Source organism: Carettochelys insculpta, chromosome 5 (assembly GCF_033958435.1).
Source record: "Carettochelys insculpta isolate YL-2023 chromosome 5, ASM3395843v1, whole genome shotgun sequence".
In the NCBI taxonomy this organism is placed as follows: domain Eukaryota; kingdom Metazoa; phylum Chordata; order Testudines; family Carettochelyidae; genus Carettochelys; species Carettochelys insculpta.
In genome coordinates this window covers 25289525-25315872 of record NC_134141.1, presented here as the reverse complement: position 1 = coordinate 25315872, position 26348 = coordinate 25289525, and the positions used below count along the sequence as shown (strand labels likewise).

The 26348-nt window shown below is 42.4% G+C and overlaps 1 protein-coding gene across 6 annotated transcripts; it reads left to right on the top strand.

Annotated features, from left to right (window-relative positions):
- The first annotated feature begins 17 nt into the window (after positions 1-17).
- LOC142013431 (uncharacterized) lies at positions 18-21738 on the top strand. 6 transcript variants are annotated; one of them, XM_074994787.1, is made up of 13 exons: positions 18-61; positions 1197-1333; positions 1510-1588; positions 3745-3819; positions 4807-5039; positions 5148-5279; positions 6511-6597; positions 11838-12127; positions 13281-13335; positions 15087-15323; positions 17463-17539; positions 18435-18540; positions 20528-21738. In XM_074994787.1, the coding sequence occupies exons 2-10, from the start codon at positions 1281-1283 to the stop codon at positions 15157-15159; spliced, it is 1077 nt and encodes a 358-aa protein (XP_074850888.1). In that variant the 5' UTR covers positions 18-61; positions 1197-1280; the 3' UTR covers positions 15160-15323; positions 17463-17539; positions 18435-18540; positions 20528-21738. The 6 variants fall into 6 exon arrangements, 5 of the variants coding, with proteins under 5 accessions (XP_074850888.1, XP_074850891.1, XP_074850889.1 ...); XM_074994790.1 differs by lacking the exon at positions 3745-3819; XM_074994788.1 differs by lacking the exon at positions 15087-15323.
- The last annotated feature ends 4610 nt before the right edge of the window (positions 21739-26348 follow it).

Here is a 26348-nt window from a genome sequence, read left to right as displayed (position 1 = left end):
TTGGCAACGGCGGAAGCCAGGCAGCAGTTGCTGGACCGGCGAGCTCGCCGCCCTCAGCCAGGTAACCGGGCCCTGCCCCCAGCCCAGCTCCGGCCAGCCTCCGCGCGCCAACGGCCGCAGTCAGAGCAAGCGGGCCTCACAGAGCCGCGGCGGCGCGCGGGCTCTTCCGCCAGCCGGCCTCAGCCTGCGCCCCTGGGGCCTCCCCGGCTGAGGCTGGTGGAGAACTCGCCCCCGCACCAGCCCCAGTCAGGGCACGGGGAGGCTGGAGGCGGTTACCTGAGGGGAGGGCAATTAAAAAGCAAATCCCCATCGCCCCCCCCCCCCCCCCACGAGGCGGGGTGCGGCGCAGCCTGGAGTCTCTGCTGTGCCAACAGGAGCAGTCCCTTGAAATCCGGGCGATAGCTCTTGTGGGGAGAGTGGATGAGCACAAGCGTAAGCGTTGGCAGGGCCCTTGCATCCTGTAACGCTCGCTCATTCATTTATCCGCCTCACACGTGGGCTTGGGATTTGGGGTCTTCTTCCTCAGACTCGTTCAAGGAGGCGGGGGGGTGTCCTAGCCATGTAATCAGCAAATAGCTTCCTCACTGAAGACAGATGAGATGCCTTTAAAATTAATTCAAAATGTAACTTAGCGGGTCTGGCCAACTTGCTAACTCTAAATGTTGTTGCCAGTTATGCTTCCAGCTGAGACGGCTTTTGAATAGCTACTCAACAGTTCTCAAACTATGGGCCTGGACCCCTAAGTGGTTTGCCACCCAATTTAAATGTTTTGTTGGGACTGGCATTAGACTTGCTTGGGCTAAAGCCAAGCCACAGCACCCAGGACTGAAGTGTTTAGCTTTGGCCCTGTGTCCAGTGAGGATCAGTCAAGCTCAGGTATTGGTTTCCGCTGCTGGCATCAGGAAGTAATTTTTGTTGTCAGAGGGGTGCTGCAATGCAGTGAAGTTTGAAAACCTGTGAGCTTGGTAAATCAGTCACTCAAAGCTCTTGACTTAGGATACCAAATAGACAAAATACTTTTTGTTAGGTTTCCATTGGTTTTTTTTTTAAAGTTTGACGAAAAGTTCATATTCCAATTGTTTCATAATTGGAAAATATGAAACATGTTGTTGGGATGTAAGGGAACTGAATGTCTTTTCTTTACTTCTCTGTGGGATGTTATTGCATTGCAGATCATGTGATTTTTGTGTCAACAGCTTATATTGGTGTTTCAAAATTTACTCAAGGAAGGAATTCCTAGATTGATGTAGTAAAAGATAATTGAAAATACCAGCAGCTTTATGAGAAAAAAAGGAAACCCGATAATCTGTATAGGAGAGAACTTCACTAGAAGGTAAGAATATTGTTGGATCTGATCTGTGGATGACAGGCTCAGAATTTGAACTTTTCTTCCTGCTGGCCCTTTCTATTAAATATTAGAAGGGCGGGATTTTGATAATATTTTATCTGTGTTCCTTTTAAAATATTTGTACGTGTAAAATATTTTTATGCTTTTTTTTCCTGTTCAAGGCATGGTGTAAGTAACATTAAGTATTACTTTACCTGTGGTCACACTTTGCATGCAGCTCCCCTACAATCCATCTCCACTGTAAGTATGATGTTCACAACATATTATCACTTGCATGCTTGAAAGTAACGTTGAACACGAAAACCAGGGCTTCAAACTCTGGCCTACAAGCCAGTCTGGCCAGAGCAATTGTGCAACCCAGCCCAGGACTCCTGGTGTGTTTGGGGGGGTACCTATTACCAGCCTATGGGCCCCACCACCAAACCCCAAATGGTACTCCATCCCCCGAGCCTCTGACTTTGGGGATCACTGAGGGCCTTGGTACACACGGTGGCTGTGGTCACACCCACCCCCGTCTCCCTGCACTCCACTTCTCTGCAGGGAGTGCAGATGGCGGGGAGGGGACCTGAATGCTGCCACTTTGCAGTGCTAGGTCCCTCCCCGGTAATCTCCAAAGCCAAGTTCTTGGAAGATGGGGTGCCATGCAGAGAGAGGGCAGGGTGATCGCAGGAAGGGGTGTAATGAGTGGGGTCAGTAATAGTCCATTCCTCTGCCAGCTAGGGGTCTGGGAGCGAGATTGCACAGTTGCTCTGGCCTGAACTTGACCGTAGGCCTGGAGTTTAAGACCCCTGACTAAAACATGATGATAAAACATACCCAAAACCTTATACAGTATTTTAAAGAGTGTCTCAAAAATACAAACCATTTTACAAAACTCAAACCAGAAAAATCAATTTGGTATACATAAGTAAAAAAAATATTATGAAACAGCCAAATAGAGTGAGTTCCAGGATTCTGAATAAGTAATCACAGAAAGAAACATTCTTTACTTCAAGATTTTTATTGCTGAAAACTTTTCAGAGGCAGAGAAAAACCACCGAATAAACAAGCAAACATATCACCACAGACGTGTCTTGTTTCAGTCCACTTTTTATGGCTTTTTAAAAAATTATAGGCTTACTGTTGTCATTTTCTGAATCAGAGTATGTATTATTAAGATAAAACATACATACACTGGCTTTTAAAAATGGTTCATTTTCACCTCCTGGTCATTTATCCTCTCATCGCCATTACATTCCATGCCATTCCTCCATTACCACAGTGGTCATCAACCAGTCGATCATGATCAGTTGGTCAATCTGGGGAATCTCCCAGTCAATCAAATCTTGCGGGGGGGGGGGGGGGGTGCGTGTGCGTGTGCACACATACATGCAGAGGTGAGGAACCTGAGTCTCAGCCCACTTCTCCTGCCTGCAAGTATGCCACTCCCCTCAGCTCCCATTGGACAGGAACAGGGAACTGTGGACAGAAGGAGCTGATGGGGTGGTGCTAGCAGAGAGGGGCAGTGTGTGCAGAGCCACAGGTTCCTCCCCACCCCCCCCGCCCCACCTCAAAGCCACAGGGGCATGTTGGCCCCTTCACTGAGTAGTATCAGGGCCAGGGAAGGCAGGGTGCCTGCCTCAGCCTCACTGCACCACTGACCAAGAGCTGCTAATGGTAAGCACAGCTCAGCAGGAGGCTGCATACTGACCCTCAGTCCTCTTCCTGAGCCAGCACCCCATAACCATTCTTGCACCTCAAGCTACTGCCCTAAACGCTCTCAGAGCCAGCACCCAAAACATGCTCCTACACCCTGACCCACCCCTAGAGCCAGCACCCCATACCTTCCCTTGCAACCCAAGCTCCAACCCTAATCCCTGTCTCACAGACAGCAGCTCGTACCCCATCCTGCAACCTGAACCCCCTCCTATACCCCAAGCACCTGCCCCAGCCCTGACTGCCTCTTAGACCCAGCATCCTGCAGACCACACTCCCACCCGCACTTGAAAGTGAATGAGGGAGAAAGGGGAGATGGAGTGATCAGGGTGGTGCTTCAGGGCAGAGGCGGGGTCTTGGGGAAGGGGCAGCATAGATCTTTGGTTGCCCTTAAATTCAGAAAAAGATCTTGAGCATACAGGATATAAGTAACTGATCATATTTAGAGTTATGTAGGTCCTGTGAAAGGATATTTGGGCCTTGGCATGATAGTACTTGAATCAATTTCACACTTGTTTTATCCCCCTGGTTAGCTGTCATGTATTTCCCTATGTCCTGTAGTTCTCTGCAGTTCCCCTAAGTCTCACTAGGGAGCATCTCTGGCTATGGTCTGAAGAAGTGGGTCTGTCTCACGAAAGCTCACCTAATAAACTATTTTGCTAGTCTTTAAAGTGCTACTTGACTGCTTTTTGTTTTGATAGGGAGCATCAGTGCATAGTGGTAACATGAGCTGCCAGGGGACACCTTTGTTCCTTTGGAGAAACAAGACAAAGGGGGTAAGTGGAGCTTGGTAGTTTGAATTGCAATTTGGAGTTGGAAGGCAGTTAGCCTGAGCTGAGGGAGAGATACAAAGTGGGGCTATGTCCACAATTTGGGGGCCCCCTTGGGGCCTCCTCTCCCCAAAATAGATTTGACTGACTGTTTCTGGTAGCTGTACTGATGCCTCTGTACTATGCTGGGTCCCTGTCGACCAATAAACCTTTTGTTCTACCTGCTGAGTGAGAGTCACTCCTGCCTACGGATAGGGTGCAGGGTCTGGAGCCCCCCACACTGCATGACAAAGATCACTTGTAATTAAATTCCCTTCGTTTTCTGCAGGTGTGCACTGGCTAGTCCCATTGCTCACTCAGGTCAGTAACTCATACAGGTCAGGCATACACACAGACACTGGCATGATGGGCTACTCTATTTGGAACTCCAAAAATATTTTTAAAGCATTAGGTCTTGCAAACACCCACTTAAACATGTGAATAATCCCTTTGACTTCCAGTTATACAAGTGCATAAGTATTTATAGAACTGAGGCATTCATTGTAGTGTGCACGTGAGAACTTTTAATACAGCTTAATAGGCTTTACATTCAAATCTTTGTCTACTTTAATTTTAAAATAATTAGCTGTTTCCCCCCCGCCCTTCAGTTCTTTGCTTAACGTACAAGTGAGGCTAGCCATATTAATGTGCAGTTACTCACTTATACTTATGAACTAGCAGTTTATACATTTGTTATTCTCATAGCCAATCTAATCCCTAAAACAAAAGGCTAAACTTGTACACTTTTTTGGTTATCGGGGGAATTATGCTCACTTATCTGAGGGTAAAACTTGGCTATTAATGAAGATTTAAACTATATCTCTACACCACAAATGTATTGTATTTTGTTGTCATTTTCAAGTAATTATAATTTACTACCTTATGTATCCTGTAATGACTAAAATGAAATGTTATGAGTAAATTAAACATTTAGTCCTCTTTACTGTTTAAAAGCTTGCAATGTCGTTGTCATCTTCCTCTTCATCATCACCATCTCCACCACCAAGACGACCTGGTAGACCCACTATATATTCCCCATCAGAAAAAAAGAGGAGGAGAAAGAGTCTTGAGAGAAAAAGGGCTCAATCAAGGATATGTATAAGAGAACAAATAGGAAGATGGATGTCACTTAGGGAAACGCTTAATGTCTTCTCACATGCTGAAGTTGCCAAGTTTTTGCTGGACTTGTACGTAATACAAATGTCCTCTGTAGCAAATATCCTTATCTAAAGGGAGTGGTGAATTTTATTCTGCTTGGTTTCTGCATGATACTTGCATCTTATTTTGCAATCTAGATATGACAGTTATGAAAACCAAGATGTTACGTGCAAGGAAGCAGAAGTGAAAATACAGGAAGCGGGTGGAAACTCAACATTAAATGTAGAAGAGGATGTGCCAGAGACCTCTTTGACAGCATGCACTGAAAGGTAATTTAATATTTTTTCCTGTTTTTTCCATGAAACTGTAAAAATTTAAAAAAAAAATTGTCAGTGAAATGTCTCATTCATATGATTATTTCTCTATGCCATAGTGCCACCCACCTTGTGGGGCTGTGTCAGTGTGGGCTAGGTTGATCTTTGTGAGAGCTCAGAATTAGGAGGTTAGTCTTGCAAAGTGTTGAACGACCTAAGTAGTAATGTGAGTCCTCTTAATTTCCTTGTACATTGATGGTCCTTGGGAACTTGTAAGTCTGAGTTCTTAATTTGTACTAATGCAGAATAAGGATAAAGATTCATACAGCATTGTGAAGGTGCAAATAGGTACATCGATTCTGAGCATTAGGGACTTTTTTTTAACACGCTCCTATATCTCTAATCTCCATAATTTTCTATCACCGCACAGCAAAATGCCATTGAAGGATACCAAGGCTGCCTGGGAATTCCTCTTCATCTTAGATAATTAGTTCGTTTTCTTGTCTTCTGAGAAACTGGAGACTGTTCTATGCTTTGCAGAGTCAGGCCTCAATTTAGGATCTTTTGCATGACTAAGAGGAGGATAACTTTGGCTTCCATGTAGTTGTGGATAACGTGATATTTTCAGTTCTGCTGCAGCACAGGGGATGAGCAAGATGACTTCTTATGGTCCCTTCCAATCCTACATTTCTATTTTTAATATATAATATTTTACATATGTGAATTAACTGTATGGAAGTCCATAAATATTTTACATGCTAACGTCTTATTCAAAAATTAACAAAAAGCAAGATAAGTACACTCAAAAATAGCACATTTAGATTCTGTGCAAAAGAGGCCATGATAAATAGTTCTGTTGTCCAGATAATGGATTATAATTTTCTTATTTTGCAGCAATTGACCCACCTATTCTTCACAGTATTTATGAACAGGTTTGTGCATTAACTTTCTGTGTACTATTCTTTTGTTCAAAACTTGAAATGCTTGTGTAAATTCACTATGCAAACTGTCTATATTAACAGTTCAGTGTTGTACCAGTTGTATTTCAGAGATCCCATCTGTAGGCATGGTTTTGTGGATAGTTTGCTTTATTATTTGATATAATGAGATGATGTAAGTAGCTGAGAAACTTGCATCTTGATTATATGGTGTATCCATGGTTTGCTAAAGGGTAAAGGTTCTAGAATTCTATTTCCAGAGATGACTGTGTTAAATGTTGCTTCTTTTGGCTAAATTTATTTAACAGATTGCCATGTGAGGATTTAGAGGATGCCTCTACAGACAATTCAGGGGAAGAGTATTCCATCGATAATGAGTATGACCTTTCTAAAAGGTAAGTAGAATTGTAAGCTACCATATTGTTGTTACATTTGGTATAACGGTGTATAAAATAGGAAGTCTACTATATATTTTAGAGAGCTTGTCTGTCTGTTTGAATGAGAACTTCTCCTAAATAGTAAGAACTAGAAAACCAAATTCAGTATATGGCTTTCTCTTATCATAACTTCAAGCATTATAAAGGTTTGCTTGTGCGAGGAAACTGGGATGTTTCTGGAATAGGATTGCTTCTCATAAAACCAAACAGAAAAGAGAATCACCAATCTAATACAGTTCTGAAAACTGACATAATTGAGTGAATGCTGAATGAAACCTAACCAAGATGAACCAGAAAAATTGGGTGTAAAATAGGATTGCTTCTCAATTAAAAACTTACAGAAAAGAGATAAAAAGGAGACATTTGGGATATGTCTAGACTGTAGTGTGTTTTCACAAAACAGCCATTTTGTCAACAAAAACCAGGGAGGAGCGAGATGGCAAAGCATGTTTTGTTGACAGTAAATTGACAGAGGAAAGCGATTTTGTTGACATCCTTACCCTGCTTGCCATGGGGAAGAACCCCTCTGTCAAGAGAGATCTTTCAACAAAAGGTGGGTATGGACATAACGGAGGGCCTTCTATTAACAGAAGAGGCCTCTGGGATTCCGTATGTGTGCTCCAGTGGAGGCTCTGTCCACAGCAATCAGTGCTCTATGGTTCCTGCTTTGGGCACCCTTAAAGCCGCAGGGAGCTGAGCATGGCAGCAGCTGCATGCTGAGCACTTGTCTCTAGTATGCCAGAGCCCTAGGCCCCCTTAGACCCTTGAGGGAACAGCACCAGGGGTCCCAGGATCTTCCCTGGGGCTCTGAGAAGCTGGCCCCTCCTGGTCCTACCCAGAGATCCAGGACCTCCTGGCTCTCTAGGCCGAGGAGGAGGCCCCTTTGCCAGACACTGCAACATGGATATTTATGAGCGCATGGCTGAGGCCCTGGCCATGCAGGGCCTCCCCTGCCATTCACTCAAGCAAGTGAGGGCCAAAGTTAAAGAACTTAGGCAGGGGTATATCCAGGCACAGAACCAGCTACCTGCCCATACTATTGGGAGCTACACCAGATCCTGGGGTGGGGCATGGATGTAGCTCCCCAGCCTCAGCCTGGATTCATGGCTCAACACTCCCCTCATCACCCACAAGGACAAGCCGGAGGAGGGGCAGCAACAGGACTAGAACAGCAGCCTCATGATCGTCCTCCTGGGCCTCCTCAGATGCTGGGGAGGATCATGCCTCCTGGGCCTCCTTGGATGCTGGGGAGGATTCCTCAGGTGAGTGCCCCATTTATCACATACCGAGGTTGTGGGAGGCAGAGGCAGATGGGGCGGGATGTGAGTGTTGCTGAAACAGGACATCACGTTGTGGTCCCAGGATGTGGGACCAAGTGCAGCATTAGTGTGCGCCACATGGACCGAGTAGATAGCCCCTGTGCAAGGGTGGCATTCTGCTGCCAGGCTTGTGGGAAACCAGATGAGTTTCAGGCCCAGCAGGGAGAGTCCTCCAGCACCTGTCACAGCTGGAAGCAGGCTAGCCATAAGGGTGGTGGCATAACCCCGGGCACCTCAAGGGATGCTGTACACAGCACATGGGCATTTCTGCCTATGCGCAGCACCTGCTCCTGTGGGCAGTGGTGTGAGCCATGGGTGTATGACGGGCCCCACAGAGGGCCAGGCTACGCCCGGCTCCACAGCCAGCCGTGAAGGGACCCCTCTGTGGCCACACACCCCTTTGACCCCCTAGCCTGTCATCTGATGAGGGAGGGGAGGTAGTGGGCAGCACAGTCCTGTAGGCATCTCGGAGTCCCTGTGTGGCAGGGCCTGCTGTGCAGGCCACGCATGGCTTTGCTCCCAGGATATCCCCTTCTCCTGGCCCGAGAGGTGTTGGTGGTGGGGGGCATAGCCTCAGGGACTGTGTTGCATGAATGACTGATCGTTTGCCCCCTGTTGTGTTCTGTATAGCTGGACCAGCACTGACTGACGGCAGAGCCACCACCATGTCACTGGTGTACTGCCCCCAGAGCCGGAGGAAGAGTTTGAGGGTCCACGAGGACATAATGTGGCAGCACGTGGTGGTGGTCAAAGAAATCTAACAGACACTTATGTACCATATCTGCGAGGACATAGAGTGGCGGTCATGTAACCGCCTCATGTACTGCTGTCACACCATTACCATGGTGTGGCAGTATCTGCCAGCCCAATTGCCTGCTGCTGCCCCCACAGTCCTACACCCTTTTGCCCTCCAACAAGGCAATACTCCCTGGGCAATGACCATGCCTCCTTTCCCTATCCCCCCTGCCCACCCCACCAACCCAGCCCCCGCCCCAGCCCCTCCTTATCTGTGCCTCCCCTTGTTCCCGGCCCCCAGCTAGCACCAATGGGGGCCCTGAACATGCAGCAGGAGGGGATCCTAAGGCTGATGCCACTCGGGGTCCTGTTTCCCCCCCAGGTTTGTGGCCCACCTCCCCCCCCTTGTTCTGAGGCCAGCCCACATCCCAACTTCCCCACACCATCATGTCCTGAGGCCCTCCCCAACACTCCACATTCCCAGCCACCACCACCTCCCCATGCACACACACTGTAAATATTAAAAAATACACCAGTTCACAAAAACAATGAGTGGCTTTATTATGCAAGGGTCGGAGGGGTGAAGGGGCAATAGGAGAGGTTGTGGTGGGCATGGACTAGGTCACTGGGTCCAACCCCGCCCCGGGAGGGGTCCCTGGGAGGGTTACCTGGGTCTTTAGGAGAAGCTCTGCCTCTGGGCCTCCAGGATCCACAACCCATTCCAATGGGCCTGGTGCATGGCAGCTGTACTCAGCTGCTCATAGGCTCAACGCTCACGGCTAACAGCCACCCCCTGCCCTTTCCCTCCATGATATTGTACAGAATACAATAAGCTGCCACAACCTTGGGGATGTTGTGTTCCCCCACACTGAGGCGGGTCAGCAGGCACCTAAACCATGCCTTGAGGCGGCCAAAGGTGCACTCGACTTGCATCCTGGCGCGGTCCGGGCATTCATTCAATTGTTCCCTGCAGAGGCCAGCATGAGGGTGTAGGCTGCATCTCCCCAGGATGCAGACTGGAATCTGCATGTCCCCAACTGCCAGCTCAAGGCGAGGGATGAATTTGTCCGTCTCCAGCTTCCAGCACAGTCTGGAATTGTGGAACACACAGATCTCATGTACCCTGCCCAGCCACCTGACATAAATGTCCATGGTGGTCGACCAGGGCCTGCAACACCATGGAGAAGTAGCTCTTGCTGTTGATGAACTTGGATGCATGATGCTCTGGGGCACAGATTGTGATGTGGGTCCTATTGATAGCTCCAGCACAGTTTGGGAACCCCAGGGCAGTGAATCTGGCCACGACCTCGTCAGTCTCCCAGACGAATGACCCTCCACAACAGGATCATGTTGATGGCCCTCATGATCTTCAGAAGGGGTCAAACGAACACACACAACAGGGAATGAAGGAAGGAGTCCCTGGGCCCTTGGGAGGTGCCTGTCCCCTTGCTGCCACCTCCCACCAGCGTTCTCCAGGAGCGCCCCCCTGTGAGGTCACCCTTCCAGCAGCTGTGTAAGGATGGGATGGCACGATCCCCCGGAGACATAGTTTCCCCACACTTCACCCATCACCCTAACCCCTCTTTCTTTAGTGGGATGACCCCTCCCTCCCCATGACAATAGCCAGAGTCCGCATTACCTCCATGAGGAGGGCCCCCGCTGGTGAACTTCCCTATGTCAAACTGGTAGTCCACCAAGTGGTAGCTGTTGGGAGCGGCCAGCTTCCAGATGACAATTGCAACCCACTTCTCCACAGGGATGGTGGGCTGCAGTTGGGTGTCGTGTCCCTGGAGGGCAGGGGCAAGTCAGGCCCAGATCTCCAAGAATGTGACCTTCTGCACGTGCATGTTTTGGAGTCAGTGCTGGTCGGCCACCGCTCAATGACCAGCCACTTCCACCAGTCCGAACTTGTGTGCCTCCAGAGTTGCCTGTCCACCCTGGGGTGTGGTTGCAAACATGTAGCTCCCGTAGCCAGAATGACAGTCCCAAAGATGATCTTGGGCTTAACCTCACTGAGGAACGGGAAGGCAGCTGCCAGGAAGTTCAGCACAAGTCGCAGCATCACAAGTCCACGGGCAGCTTCCGCTGCATGGCCCCCAGAACCAGCAGTGTCACCTGCAAACACAGGGCGGGCACTGCGAGAGCTTTGCTGCCTCTCACAGGGGTAGGTAAGCCTGCAGCAGGGCAGGGAACAGCTGTCCAGAGGGGTCCCTTTAAGCACGTCTCCACAGGGCTCTGACACCAGCTCTCGGAAAGAACTGGTGACCCTGGCTGATGTGGTTGAGCGTGGCTATTTTGCTGAGAGAGTGTCCCATTTGTTTGGCCTGTTGGGAGAGCGGATCACTCTTTCAGTGCGCTTCGGTGTCTGGATGCGCTCTGTTGACAGAAGTTTTGTCGGAAGATATTTTCTGATAAAAGCTGTCAGCAGAACCATACAGTCTAGACATAGTCTTGGAGTAGTGCTCTTATTCTGGCACAGCTAAATCAATGGTTAAGGTCTGAAAACTAGAAGAAACTGTTATTGGACATCAAATTGATTATATCCCATTCTTGTTAAAACGTAGCCAATATTAATTTATAGGGATGAAATAAAAAAATACACATGATGGAATTCCCATTAAATGTTTTTTTTAATGTAAATGGACAAATTTGAACAATCCCATTTTTAAGAAATTCAAAGTAAAAATTAATAATTTAATGTATTTGAGGAGTACAATCATTTAAATAAATCATGTACATTTTCCTTTTATTTTGGGGGAGAAATGTAATTGAGTTAGGGACCTGAAAAATGCTAGATAAATCTGCTAAGACTAAATAAAAACTGTTTGCCATCTATCTAAGTTTTTTGCATAATTGTAAATTTTGTATGCCTTGTTGGTGACTCAGGCTGTTCTGCATCAATTTTTGCCTTCAAATTCTTATGCACTGAAGATCTGCAAGGTAATTGTTTAATCTATTCCCATTTAAATGAAAATAAATCTTTCATATTAGGCTTTCTACAATCATTTTTCCCCCTTATAGATATACCTTGTTTAAAAAAACAACATCTGAACCCAAACCTTATCAAGGTCTAAATTACGCAGTGTGTCTTGATTCATGTGTTAACGTTTATAAAGCATTCTAATTTGTATTTAATTGGTTTAGTTTTTCTTCAGTTAAACACTTGAAAAACGTGTCTGTAGCAGAGGATATATTGGGTATCACAGATGAATGTGATGATGGGTCACAAGGTGACTTTATGGAACTCTTTGAGGAGACAACTCATGATATTACTTTGGATGACACCCAGGATATTTCTCGTGAAAAAATTCACATTGTTTATGAACACTCTCTTCTTCAACTAGCAAAAAAACACGTTATACCAAAATGCTTGTTTTGTGCTGGTGAAGTTTATTTCTATACAGCCTGTTTCTTCCTGTGTGCATGTGATGTGGGTGAGTAGTATCTTTTATAAATGTCTGTCTTTCTAATTTTCAAAACATTAATAGCAATTTAATTTTGTATTTAATATTCGGCTGCTCGCTGAGCTTGGTGATTAAATTGGAAATGTTTAGTTACCATTCGAGGTAACATCGTCAGTGCGCAATCGGGCTTGCATACTGACGATGTTAACGATGTTACCTCGAATGGTAATGAAACATTTGCAATTCAATTGCCAAGCTCAGCAAACAACCAAATATTAAATGGAATCTCCTGAGCTACCAATTTTCTCTTCTATTTTAATGTTGTGTGGTCCAGATCCTGCAATCAGATCAACATGAGCAGAGGCATGTGGAGCTTCACTGATTTAAATGAGAATCCATGCCTTCTGCACAATATCCCCCGAAATTAATTACCTCCAAAAAGGTCAGCCTATGTGGGTCTAATTGCAGGAGTGAGACCTCAGTGCTTATTTTTTATATGCACAGGCCTGTTTCTGCATATCCTAATTTGGCCCATACTTCTCACTTCCACAAATAATCATTTTGAACCCGTTCAGCTTCACCAATCCAGTGAGTAAGGACTACTTACGTGAGTAAAGGTGCTCAGATTAGGCTCTGCTTTTGTTGTGAAATTTTAGATATCTTTTATTATATATCCTATCATTGGGTGGACATACTGAAATAAGATCCAAAATGTACATATTGTAAGTCAAATTTTCAAAAAAATTGAAGACCAATAAAAAATATTTCCAGAGTAAAAAAAAAATAAATAGGCAAATATTAGTCATGCAGTCTCATTGAACACCTGATTTTGCAACACTAAGACCTGGAAAGTGAAGATGACTGGTTTACAAAAAGATAAACTAATTGATTTTTTTCATTATTCCTGTGGAGACATGTAAACAGTTGGGCTGTCAATTAACATGCATTAATGCCCATAGTTAACACTGAGCAGAATTAATATGTTAAAACATTAAAGCATGTTAAATGCAGGCATTAACTGACAGCTCTACTTTACTTTACGCTTTCCAGTGCCTGAAGCTGTTGTAAGCCAAAACAGAGATTCTACTACTGCAGCAGAGATTGTTTAGACAATTTAAATGCTAATTTGCAAGGCCTGACTTGCAGCCTGAGTTTATGATGTTTTTTTTCATGCCTCATTCAGAGTGCTTCGTTTTTCCAATGCCTGTAAATAAAAGTAACTGCAGGAGTCTTGGCAGGTAAGGGCTGCTTTATTCTCTGATCTAGAAACCCCAAAGCACCCTCCCAGTTCCCAAGCACATGGACAGCAGTGAGCTGTCCTGGAACAGAAGGAAGTAGCAGCCTGATTCAAAGTGCACGCAACTCAAGTTTGCTCAACCCAGCTGTGCTTTACCACTTATAACAAAAAGTTTGTGTTTTGATTGGAAAGTAATTTACTAGGTGCTGGGGAAAGAGCAGAGGGGGAAAAGCTGGAGGTGCTGGAATTAACTCTTGGAAAACTGCTGGCTTGTGGAATGGTAGCCATGCGAATACTTCGGTAAAGGTGCAATATTGTATAGGGAGTTAGAAAGAGCTCTCAGTAAACTTAGTTTGTGATTAATTTTTTTCAAGAGGCCTGGAGCATACCAATATCTTTTGTAGTGAGTTAATAGAATGTTATGCTTCAAGTCACAGGCTGACAGCTCCCAGGTAGGAATTCCCCTTACTCCTGTCCTCGCACACGGGCTAGGTTCATGTTGGCTGGTTCACTTTCCTGTGTCAGAAGCTGGCCTCTGCCAGAGGCACAATACCAAATAAAATCCTGGTCCTGCCATGAAAATGGTTCTTGTGGATGGCCTTTTTCCGCCCTAGGACTCTGCATGGGTCTACGTTGTCAGAGCTCATTGCAGAATTAGCACTTATAGGAAATCCTGTACACATTGGGCAGAATTGCATGCCGCATCCCTTGCCATATTGCGTACACCAAGCATTCAAAAGCTGGGAGATTTGACTTGCAAATTGGGAGATTTGTATAAAAATAAAACTTGTGTTCTGTTAGCTTTCTGGGTTCTGGTCCCTTAGGTTTCCCATGTTAAAGTTTTTCTTTCTCTACAACCATAAAGGCAAATTAAGAAGTGTATGTATATTGTTTAACAGTGTGATTAATTTTTTCAATTGCTTAACAGCCCTAGTAAACAGAAATAAAAAGCATAAATGGTAATAAGTTCATTGGATTTCTAAAATTGATTCTTTTTAAGGGAATTGATAATTAAAACCCCACACACTGATAAATAAAGAGTTCCCCTTAAAACTATCCAAAGCTATCTCTACACTTGCCCCCTTCTTCAAAGGGAGCATGGTAATCAGCCTGATAGGAGAATACTAACGAAGTGCTGTGATGAATATGCAGCACTTTGTTAGCTGACGTGGGGAGAATTAGCCTAACAAAGGGCTGCATATTCGTTGCAGCATTTCATTAGTATTCTCTGATCAGGGTGATTACCATGCCCCCTTCAAAGAAGGGAGCAAGTGTGGACATAGCCCATATGATTCTAGATCTAATTTTTAGTTTTATGGGTTGTAATAGTGTAAAGAATAAGTACATGGTCTCACTTTGGTTTTTTGTTTGTTTTTGTTTGTGTGTGCATAACTTTCAACTCATCTAGAAATGTAATGCAGGACATATAGTATTTGAATGGTCTTCTCAACCCTTGATAAAAGGACAGACATATGCAGAAGACCTTGCTTTATCTGCTGGAATTACACTGTCAGGAAACAATTTTGGAAAAAATTCACAAATGGCTAACTTTATGAAGCTGACTTTTATAAGTGCAAGTACATTCTTCAGAATGCAGCATCATTTTATTGTCCCAACTATAGAATCCTTCTGGTGTCGAATGAAGCAACACATTATGGGTAGATAAAACCTTTCCAAACTTAGTACTTTATCTGAGTTTGTTCCTTGATTTTTGTTTTGAATACTCTTACTGAATTTATTCTTAATGTGCAGGAGATGGGTACGTGGATGGCCCTGGACACTCTGCACAGTATTGTGTGTACTCATTCATGGATTTAGAAACTAAACAAATTTTAGCTATTGAAAGAGTGGATAAACGCAAAACGCAGCTGAACTCTCCATTTATAGAGAAGGAAGCATTTTGAAGAGGATTCCAAAAGTTATTGGATGAACAGCTAATGGTCAAGGAAGTGGTTACTGATTCACACCCTCAAATCTCTGCTGTGATAAGTAATTATCACTCTTAACCTTTTACTAAAGCGCTACAAAACTTTAAGTTCTAGGCATACTTTTAGATAGTGTAGGCACAATATTTTACTCTCCTAATAATTATCTCTTTGAAAATACCAACTGGATTTTCAGGGTGTGTTTTTAAAAAGAAATCCTTTATGCCAGTCTCTGAAGAATTAAAACTCTGGTTGCACTTTTGTTTGACCTATGGAAAAAGAAAGTGTGCTCATGTTGTCTTCCAATAGTTTGCTACTGGGAGTAAGTGATAAGTGCTTATTTGTTTAAAGCAGAATTTCAGATACATTCCCAGTGATGTGTGTTGGAGTTGCCCACAGATATCTGAAATTTTGCTTTAAACAAGTAAGTAGCTATTACTCATACAAGTAACCCCACTGATTTCCATAAAACTGTTTCTGCAGGAAAGGATTTTTCAGCATTTGAACTTAACAGTCTTCACAAAGCACTGCTGAACTAATTAGTGATACTAGTGAGTAAACAAGAAAAGAAATAAAAGACAGCATTTTGATTTCAGATGGTTAAATATACCTTGTATATTTATAAGAATCAATATTTATGCCATATTGGAGGGAAATAATCAGTAAAGAAATACACTTTGCTTTCAAGTTTCTAAAAAATGTTTTACCTGGAGCTGGTTGAAAAATGAGGACACTTTCTATAGAAAATGTTTGATCTTTGGCAGAAATTCAAAAATTAAAAATGCTATTGCATTTTCTCACGGGAGCTGTAGGATGAGTTCCTCAAGTTTTCATTCTCCTCTGTAGACCCATAGTCAAACCATTTTTACCATCGTATTGCATAGTGAGGTCTCCCTACTTGAAGAGAGGAAGGGGTGTATCATAGGAGTCTCTGGCAGTCATGAGTCCTGGGAGATACAGCCTGGCTTAAAATGTGTCCCATATAAGACAGGCACAAGGCAACCAAAGAGGGTCTTCAAGGAAGTCATGCAGGAGCATTCCTTAATCAAGATATTTTGGTTTCAGATGAAAAATTGAAAATTTCTGGTAGAAATAGATACTTCATAAAATTTTCACAAAGTGTCAAATATAATTTGCTGTTGAAAAACACAACAGAATTTTTTCAAGCTATTTTAAAACTTGGTATCTGACAGTGTACTTTTAATGCTCATCTCTGCATTATTTTTTCAATATTCTACTTAATTATGTAACTAGAATTTCAGTCACACAACACAAATCGTATTACAAACCATACATAAGAATCAAAGTTCATCCAAAGATTCTGGTGATATAAATCTTGAAAGAATATCTTAAAATGGTTTGTATATGTTGTCAGAACTCCCAAGTGGAATAATAGGTCTTACTTTTTTTTTTTCTGTTGATATACATACTCTGCAAAAAAACAAACTTTAAAAAAAGAATCCCAAACCCACCCATAAAACCAAAAGTATTTTTTAGCTAATTCACATTAAAATAGCAGTAAAAGCACAATGGCTTGGCTTTTTAACTTGGATTAAAAGCTTAAGTTCAGTTTCAGTCTCCCCTAGAAACTTGAACTTAAGCTGCTAAAAGTCATTTCTTCACTGATGTTAAATCCAAAATAATAATGCACTTTTTTCCAGAGTATACATATCTTACATTTTTTAGAAAACTGTTTTGTAATTGTGTAATGTATGTGAAAATATGTAATACTCTAAAAATCACTAAAAGTGCTGTATCATGTTAGAGCACTGGAGCTTAAGTTGCAAGGAGATGTTATGTATAATTCTGTAAGCAATGTGTAATAACTATTCTTCATATAAATCAGTTTTCATATTGTTTTCCTAAAATGACTGAAAACTAAATTGTTTGCTTTTATTTAATGGCATTATAAAATGTACTTTTAAAAATTATAAATTTTTCTATCAGAAAAGTACAGAAGGCTGACAATTATATTCAACAGGATTCTGTGCTTAACACTGTGTATTATCCATGTGTGTTGGACTGCTATAGTGATCACCGAGCTTTAAATCAGTCATGTTTTATACGCTCTGCCAATGTGCTTTTAGGGAAAATGAAGTTAAATGAATTTGGAAAAAGAATAAAATGTATAATTTTGTGCAGCAGCAATACATAAATTGAGTGGCATGAAATTTTAATCTAATCATGTATATTTTTTGCACAGCAAAGAAATTCCCCTGTGAAATCCATTCATATGGCATATGGGGTGGTGCCAAAAATCTTGGAAATAAATTAATTAAGGTAATATTTTTGAGTACAAAATAACTATATAACTTCTTGCAATGGTGCAATAAAATAGATCATTGTACATTCATAACACAATATTTGGGTTGGTAACTCAGGATATAGAATTTTTAAGAGGTTCAAATCCAGACATGATCAATAGTGGCGGAATGTGATCACTAAATGATATGTTGTAAGCTCTGTGCAATATGTATGATGATCTTCATTAATTTATATGGGGCAGGTCCCCAGCTAATGTAAAGTGATATAATTCTATTGACTTTTAGTAGTACTGAAGTTAATGGAACTAAGGAAGTACAGTAGGGTCTCACGATTTGCAAACTTAATGTTCATGAATTCAATTATTCACGAGTGGCTGAGTAGTCACTTCCCCTGGGGCCCTGGGTACCTACTGTATTCGTGAAAAATCAATATTCGCAAGGGTTCTGAACATGGAACCATCCCGAATGTTGAGACCTAGTGGCTGTGTCTACATGAGCCCCTTCCTTTCAAAAGGGGCATGTTAATGAGTGGGTTTGAAAGATGCTAATGAGGTGCTGCAATGAATATGCAGCACCTCTAGCATAATGGCAGCCATGGCGATTCGAAAGTGCGGCTTTTCAAATTGCGCGAAGAAGAACAAATGGCCTGGAGACTGAACAAATGTCTCATCATTGGGGTGTTTTTTTTCCTACATTGGGCACATTAGTTGGGAAATGTGGGAAAACTTATTTCCTTTATCTGATTATATTATATGGTAGTTTACTATGGTATTGGCTAGAAGGGGTAGGTGCTGTACAGAATATGAATAGACACTCGCTGTCTACAAAAATGCTTACTATATATAGTTTCAGTAGATACATGGAGGCATGCTATTTTATTTTTAATAATTATGCATATATTTATTTTTCAGGCTAGCAGACAGCAAGATTGTCACTGTCTTTTACAGTGGTGTTCAGATATTGTCAAATTACTTCTGGTTTTGCTGCAAGGAAGCAAATTCATTTGAAAATTTTATTGTAAGTTGTAATTTAGAGTGAAATGTTAATATTCCCATGCAATATTTTACTGCAATAAATTGCATTTTATTGTCATGGTTTCTTAACATTGTAGGGAATGTGGTGTGGCTTAGTTCATCAGGTGGTCAATGAACATCAGTGGGCTAGTGGAAATGGCATGATTGAGGGACGGTGCAAACATGGTCCTCAGATGGATGAAAGAGAAAAGGAGTGGCTAGAAAAGGGAAGCAAACCTCACACTGAAATGTGGAGAGTAATTTTGGATAAAAAGTTTCTGAGAAACATTCCATACTTTCTACAGTTTAGGTATAATGAATTTGAATTGTGCATGTTAGGCTGTCTTTGTTTCCTACAAATTATTCTCTTCCCTTCCTACTAAAAATGAATGTTGATTGTGTGCCAAAAAAGGTCATTTTGCATATATATATATATATATATATATATATATATATATATATACACATATACACACACACACACACACACACACACACACATATACACACACACACACACACACACACTCTAAACCATTCAAACTGTTACTCGGTAGTACTAAACCACGTAACAGTTGAAGCTAAGTGAATTTTAAATGTAAGAATTATAACTTGAAGAAAAAGGTTACTTGCTAAAAAAGAGTCTTACTACATTTTAATAAAATTTGTGTGCTAGTTACGTAAGGTGTTTCTGATAATGTTAGTAATATGTAGAGATGTTTTTTGAAAAACAAATTATATATTTGTTTTTATAAAGATACACATTTGATCTGGAACAATTTCAGCAGCATATGCATATGTATGCTACCAAAACATTAGAATACACCTATCCAGTATACAGAGCAAGATGTTTTTGGCTGCAATTGATTATAATATGCATTTGAACTGGCAAACTGTGCACAATCAACAGAATCAGTCAATGTAAGTCTGTCCCTGTCCTAATCTGTTTTCTTTTTTTAGTTAATAGTTGCAGTTAGTTGTCATTTGGTCTAAGAAATTAGTATATACCATTACCTACAATGTTACACAGGTACCGTTAACCATGTTTCTTGCTGAATTCAGGGGAACTATGCCTGCAGAGCATTTGACTTTTTCTTATGTTAATAAAAAAAATCATGATTCTACACATATTGCATGAAAGAGAGAGAGAGAGAGAGAGAGAGAAACAAACAATACACAGCTAGATATGATTCAGCAGTTGGAAAAATCTGATTCAAAAAAATTGCATGGTTCAGCCACAGTCTCCAAGTTTGATTCTTCAGTGAACTAAAATTAGCCTTAGAAAAGTCACTGTATGTAGACCAAGCCGAGAGAGAGAGTGAGCATGATATATATATGAATATTCTATCCTGTAGTGCTTGATACCAGTGGTTCTTAACCTTTACTGCAGCCTGCATCCCTTTAGTTCTCAAAATATGTTTTCGCATCCCATATCAAAAATCAAATATGTTCTTGCACCCTTTATCAAAAATGGAGATGGGCGGGAGCTATATAGTTTTAAATGCATATTAAATATACGTAAAATGTATAATGTTAATAAATACATAGGTTTGATGAAACAAAGTAGTTGTAGTTATGTGCCTGTGCCTATTGTGTGTTTTTGATGATTCACCTTAAAAAAATCTGGCATGTCTCGCATCCCCAGAAAGGGCATCATGCATGCTCAGGGGGTGTGTGCACCCCCGGTTAAGAACCACTGCTTGATACCAATCTTTTCCTCATTGTAACTTGATGAAGCTCCATTGACTTCAATCATAAGCAAAAGGATAAAAACTAATTTCATTTTTTCAGGCTTTTACGAGTTGATCTTATATCCCTTTACTACATAAAATTTTCCCACAGAGTTGATATGTGAGTGAAGTTTGAATGATTGAGACCTGTAATTTACATAGACTCATGGATGAAAACATGTATTTTTATTATTATATTGAATTGGTGTTTAATTCAGCATTTTTGCTCCTAATAAAACATTTTCTTTATTTTTATAATAGATACCGTCGAATATACCATAGGAAATCTGGAAGATGGACTTTGGTACCCAAGAAAGAAAATAAGCACTATGTATATATTGATGACATAATGGAGGAGATATTTCAACGCCGTTTGGGAGTATAGTGAGAGATCCTAAAGGCAAAACCTCTGAAACCAAATATTTCAAGGCTGATTGCAAATGAATTGTACTAATTATCTTCCTTCACAATTAAAAAAAAAAAAATCTTCTCCAGTCTTATCTATTGGAATTACCTCTGGTAATGCTTGGTTGCTTAGGAGGATATAATTATTTACCATTTCATTCTAGGGGATCGAGAAGTGAACTATTTGTATATATATATTAATAAACCACCCCATGAGAAACGGGTAATAGTCAAGTTACAATAACTTGCTAAACTTTTAATTTTGTGCCTGTGTGTATATATACTCTGTCATTATAAACTTTAATTTTGAGAACAATGTTTCTCAAAGACAAATTACTTTTTGATAAAAGTGATACGCATATTGTCTATGTAGGATAAATTATTTGTTTTCAATGAGTTATATATAATAAAATCTAATAGACTATAAACTTTTGTATTTATTTCAGACTATCAGTGTAATTGAAGAAAAAATATGGAGTCTTGTGGCACATTAAAGACTAACAGATATTGCATATTTATGCATAAGCTTTCATGGTAAAAACCCACTTCGTTAGATACTTGCATTCTGTGAAAGCTTATGCCCAGATAAATCTGTTAGTCTTTAAGGTATCGCAGGACTACTTGTTTTTGGAGATATAGACTAATACAGCTGCCCCCCTGAGACTTAAAGAAAATGATATTATTAAGTCTTTTGGGCTCAAAATTTCATTTATCTTAATGTGATTATAATTTATTAACGGCTGCATGAATTTACATAGTGGCTTTCGCTTTTATATTGTTTTAGTCTTTGTGGTTTAGATGTTATTCTACTTGTGTAAAACTGAGAAATGAGTTAAATGACTTGTCCAAAGTCACAAAGAGACATTCTGTAAAAACAGGAGCAGTTATGTCAAGAATTCCTGACTCCCAGTCTGGAATTTGTACTGTTTCTCTAATAAGGCAGTTTCTCTATTTATTTATACTGTTTCTATTTATATCATTTCTCTAAGTTTAAATGCTCTAAGTACTTCATTTTGTATGTCTAAAGTATGTGCTATGTCTGCTCATAAAAGAGGACATTAGTTCTATCAGTGTGATTTAAGTTTTTAAAATTACTTATGGAGGGCAGCAAATAGATGCTCAGATAGCACATTTCTCATATTGATTTTCTGTAAGAGTGCCTCACTAATACGAGGGTGGCCCCATTCATAACTTTTGGTACACATACACACTTCTGTATATGAAGCTTGTCCTTTCTGGATGGGTTTTGAGTCTGATTAGGTAGCCAGCCTAGAAAGAGTGGGGAAGTTGGGCTTAACTGGGCCCAGGGGAGTTCAGGAATGTCGTGCTTTGCAGGGCTAGGGCACAGTTTTGGAGAGCTGTACAAATTGTAAGTATCCTCAAGATTTTAGAGTAATCAAAAAACCTATTTGAGGAACGGAAATTCTTTTCTCCATTAAACTTACATTGATCTTTTTTAATCTTCCTGAGTCGTCTTGGTACCATCCCAGAAATCCCATATGAAGACCACCTACTGTGGACATACTCCACTATCCTAGGGGCATTCTATGGATTTCCAACAGCAGCTCAATTACAGTGGTAGATGAATGTTCATGTAACTCAGCTTAACTTTTCAGTGTAGACATAGCCTTAGAGCATTGGTTCTCAAACTGTGTTGTAACCCTATTTTAATGTTGCCACCAGAGCTGGCATTAGATTTGATGGGGCCCTGATGATTAGGGGTTTGGAACGGGTCCCATATGGGGATAGGCTAGAGAGACTGGGACTTTTCAGTCTGGAAAAGAGGCAATTGAGGGGCGATATGATAGAGGTATATAAAATCATGAATGGTGTGGAGAAAGTGAATATAGAAAAATTATTTACCTTTTCCCATAATACAGGAACTAGGGGACACCAAATGAAATTGATGGGTAGTAGGTTCAAAACTAATAAAAGGAAATTTTTCTTCACACAGCGCACAGTCAACCTGTGGAACTCCTTGCCCGAGAAGGCTGTGAAGGCCAGGACTCTATTAGGGTTTAAAAAAAGAGCTCAATAAATTTTTGCAGGTTAGGTCCATAAATGGCTATTAGCCAGGGGTAAAGTATGGTGCCCTAGCCTTCAGTACAAGGGCAGGAGATGGATGGCAGGAGATAAATCACTTGATCATTGTCTTCTGTTCTCCTTCTCTGGGGCACCTGGCATTGGCCACTGTCGGCAGACAGGATACTGGGCTGGATGGACCTTTGGTCTGACCCAGTGTGGCCGTTCTTATGTTCTGTAGCACCTTAACAAAATTTATTACATAAAGAGCTTTTGTGGGTAAGACCGAAGTGGGTCTAACCTAAGAAAGCTCATCACCCAATAAATAAATTGGTTAGCCTTTACATTGCCACAGGTCTGCTTGTTAAATTAGAAATAACATGGTAGTGGTATGTAAGGTTACCATTTAATCACCTGTTGTGTGTAAGTGAACATTTACTACACTTTCCTTGAAATGGTTTAACAGATTAATTTTGAGGATTTTAGGACATAGACAGTAAATAGAACAATATATATATCACTAGCAAATTGACCTGGCCTTGTGTGGGTATTTAAGTGAAATCAAGGTGTTTTTTTTTTTCTATTTAGACAATACAAGGAAAAAAGGATAGTTTATGCAAATGATTGGGGGGGCTAACTGTGGGGAAGTTGTGGGGAGGCAGCAGAGCTCTCCCCTGCATGGCACTGGCTGAGCAGCAGGGGATGGGGTGGGATAGAGGGGCACTTACCTCTCCTGGCAGGGTGGAGAGGCTGGTCTCCACATGGCCATTGTTTTCTTGCTATAGCTGCCCCCAGTGGTCATTCTACTGTTTGTGTTCCCTGCGCTTGCTGTCCCCCAGGGGCAAGTCTGAAGCACAGCATCTCTCCTGTCATTGCCCCTCCCTTTCCATGTTCTGCGAAATCCTGGGATTTCATGCATTTTGTACTTTCCAGGCACAACCAACTCCTGACTTTGGTTTAATTTAGGGTAAAAGAAAGCTGTACACCAGGCATGTCCAGCCCACGGGCCACATGCGGCCCTGTACAGCTAGTAATGCAGCCCCACAAGATCGTAAACTTTTAACATTATTATGTGATTTATATACATTAACTATATTTTATATGCGGCCCAAGACAATTCCTCTTCACTCAATGCGGCCCAGGCAAGCCAAAAGGTTGGACACCCATGCTGTACACCAAATGTTGTGGTTATAGTTCTTGTGGTTTAAGCAGTGCTTTTTTTCATATGAAAAGAGGAAACTGTGCCGCCCACGGGCCCACCCTGCTGCCATGCTTAACTTCATCAGCTCCAACCCACTGCAGCCTTAACTCCCCTTCCCCACAGCTCTAAACAACCTCAGCCTTAACCCCCGTGTCCCCAAATCACTTTAACTCCACAATCCACCCCGCAGCCCCAACCCCCCACCGGGCTTTAACCTCTGCCCACCTGACCCCTGAGGAAGGCCCCAGCCCACCACAGCCTTAAGCCCCTCACCTACCCACGGTCCCAACCCACCACAGCCTTAACTGCCACCACCCTGAGTCCCCAACCCACCACAGTCTTAATCCCCCACCCTTCAAGGGCCCAACCTGCTGAAGCCTCAACCCCTCACCCCCCCCAAGGCCCCAACCCATCACAGCCTTAACCCCCCGCCCTCCCCCATGGCCAGGCTTTAAGCCCTTCTGCAACCCCAAACTGCTGCAGCCTTAACCTTCCCAAGGCCACAAACCATCTCAGCCTTTAACCCTGCCAACCCAGTATTCATTTACCTTTCAAAAGGAGCTCCACGTGCTCCTGCTCCTTTGCTAGCTGCCATGTTCCCTTCTGTGCAGCTACACAGCTCCCCTCAGTCCTCCAACTCCCCCACATACAGCATGACAGGAACAGCTCCCACAGCTGCCCCCACTGAAAGAGCAGGGCTGAATTTAATTTGTTTCATGGCCAGCTTTGGCTGTTAAACCAATTTAAATTGAGTCCTGCTCTTTTATTGGCAGACAGGGAACCAGAGGTTGAGTGGCGGGAGCTGCAAGTGGCAGTTAGCCCCGGGGTCAGAGCTGCCATTTAAAAATGATGGCCCTGGGGGAAAAAAAGGTGGCGGAATGCAGTTCTGCTGTGTTTTCCTGGAAAAAAAAGCCCTGGGTTTAAGAAGCAATCTTGAATGAATGTAGCACCGACAGACAGACACACTCTAAAATATCTAATCAATTTTGGGTTTATTTGTTGGGGGTAGTTTTATATAATTTGATGAGTTAAAATAATAATCACAATACTTATACACCTACTTGTCCAAATGAGTGAAGATTTAAAATATCAATTAGAAAAACTAAATCATTTATACTAATTGTTGAGTCAGGTCCAATCCTGCAAATCTGTAGTGTGAAATCCTGAGTTCAGTGGAAGTTCTGCCATTGAATTTAAATACATTAGGATTGCACCTGTAGCTTTTAAAGTCATCTGTATGGCTGGATGGCTCCTGTTGTGACCATAGAAGGAGGAAAACCAAATGTATTTATTTTATCTGATGAAGTTGGTTTTTCCCATGATAGTTCATGACCTAATAAATTTGTTAATCTCTAAAGTGTCACAGGACTGCCTCTGAGCTACAATTCATCTGCAAATTCGATGCCCTCAGCTCAGGCTTAAACAAAGACTGTGAATGGCTGGCTAAATACAGAAGCGGCTTCCCCTCCCTTGGTGTTCACACCTCCAGATCAACTGCTGGTAGTAAGCCTCACCCTTGCTGACTGAGCTAACCTTGTTATCCCCACCCTTGCTCTGGCTTATTTATACCTGTCCCTGCACATTTCCAAGACCAGCATCTGATGAAGTGAGTTTGTGCTCACAAAAGCTCATGCTCAAAACGTTTCTGTTAGTCTATAAGGTGCCACAGGATCCGTTGTTGCTGTTACAGGACTGCTTGTTTGTGAAGTTAAACTCACACAGCTATACCTCTGAGACTTTTATTCAGCACTCGGTGTGCAAAATCGTATCTGCCCGCCCTGCCCCCCACTTGTTTGGTCTTCAGATTAGGAATACAATTGCTAATTTAGATTGTAAATTTGGAGTAGGGACTGTTTACACAGGAATTAGTGCGGGGCGGGGTACCGGTTCTTGAATGAGTCCCTTGACCACCACCACACAACACTGGTTCAAAGTTCGCTATAATTTTTCCATCCATGTGAGGAATGAACTTCGTTATGTGAACCCAGGCATGTGCAGATTTGGAGGGTCAGTAGAAACGCTCACTGTGGGCTCTCTGGCTAGTTATTTGGGCAGCAAGTGACTCTGTCCACTTGGCAGCCCAAGTGCTCAGTTTACAGGGAACACTGGATGAGATATCTGCATGGCATACAGGGAGCTGGGAGCCATGACAGTACTGTCCGTTTAGCTCTTTGTTGCCATTTATGCCCTATGCAGAGGGGAAGGAGGTAAGCAGTGCCCTGCGGCTGGAAATGAGGGAGGAGGGTTCACCTCTCCTCACAATGAAATCACGGTCTTTCTCACAGGCTTAATACGCATCCATCCAGGCGGACTACATTTCCCCTAAGACAATGCGCCTCATTGAGCCACTATTCGTGCGAATAAAACCTTTCGGTGCATGCTGGGAAATGAAGTCCTCCGTCAGCTCCGAGGACACAGCCGTATAGTCCCGGCTCGGCGGGCGGAAAGCTTCCA

Bases quoted from the DNA above. Each gene is read 5' to 3' on its own strand.
- LOC142013431 (XM_074994787.1), top strand. From the start codon at position 1,281: ATGAGAAAAAAAGGAAACCCGATAATCTGTATAGGAGAGAACTTCACT. The intron at 1,334-1,509 runs GTAAGAATATTG...TTCCTGTTCAAG, and splicing joins GGAGAGAACTTCACTAGAAG to GCATGGTGTAAGTAACATTA. The intron at 5,040-5,147 runs GTACGTAATACA...TTTGCAATCTAG, and splicing joins GCCAAGTTTTTGCTGGACTT to ATATGACAGTTATGAAAACC.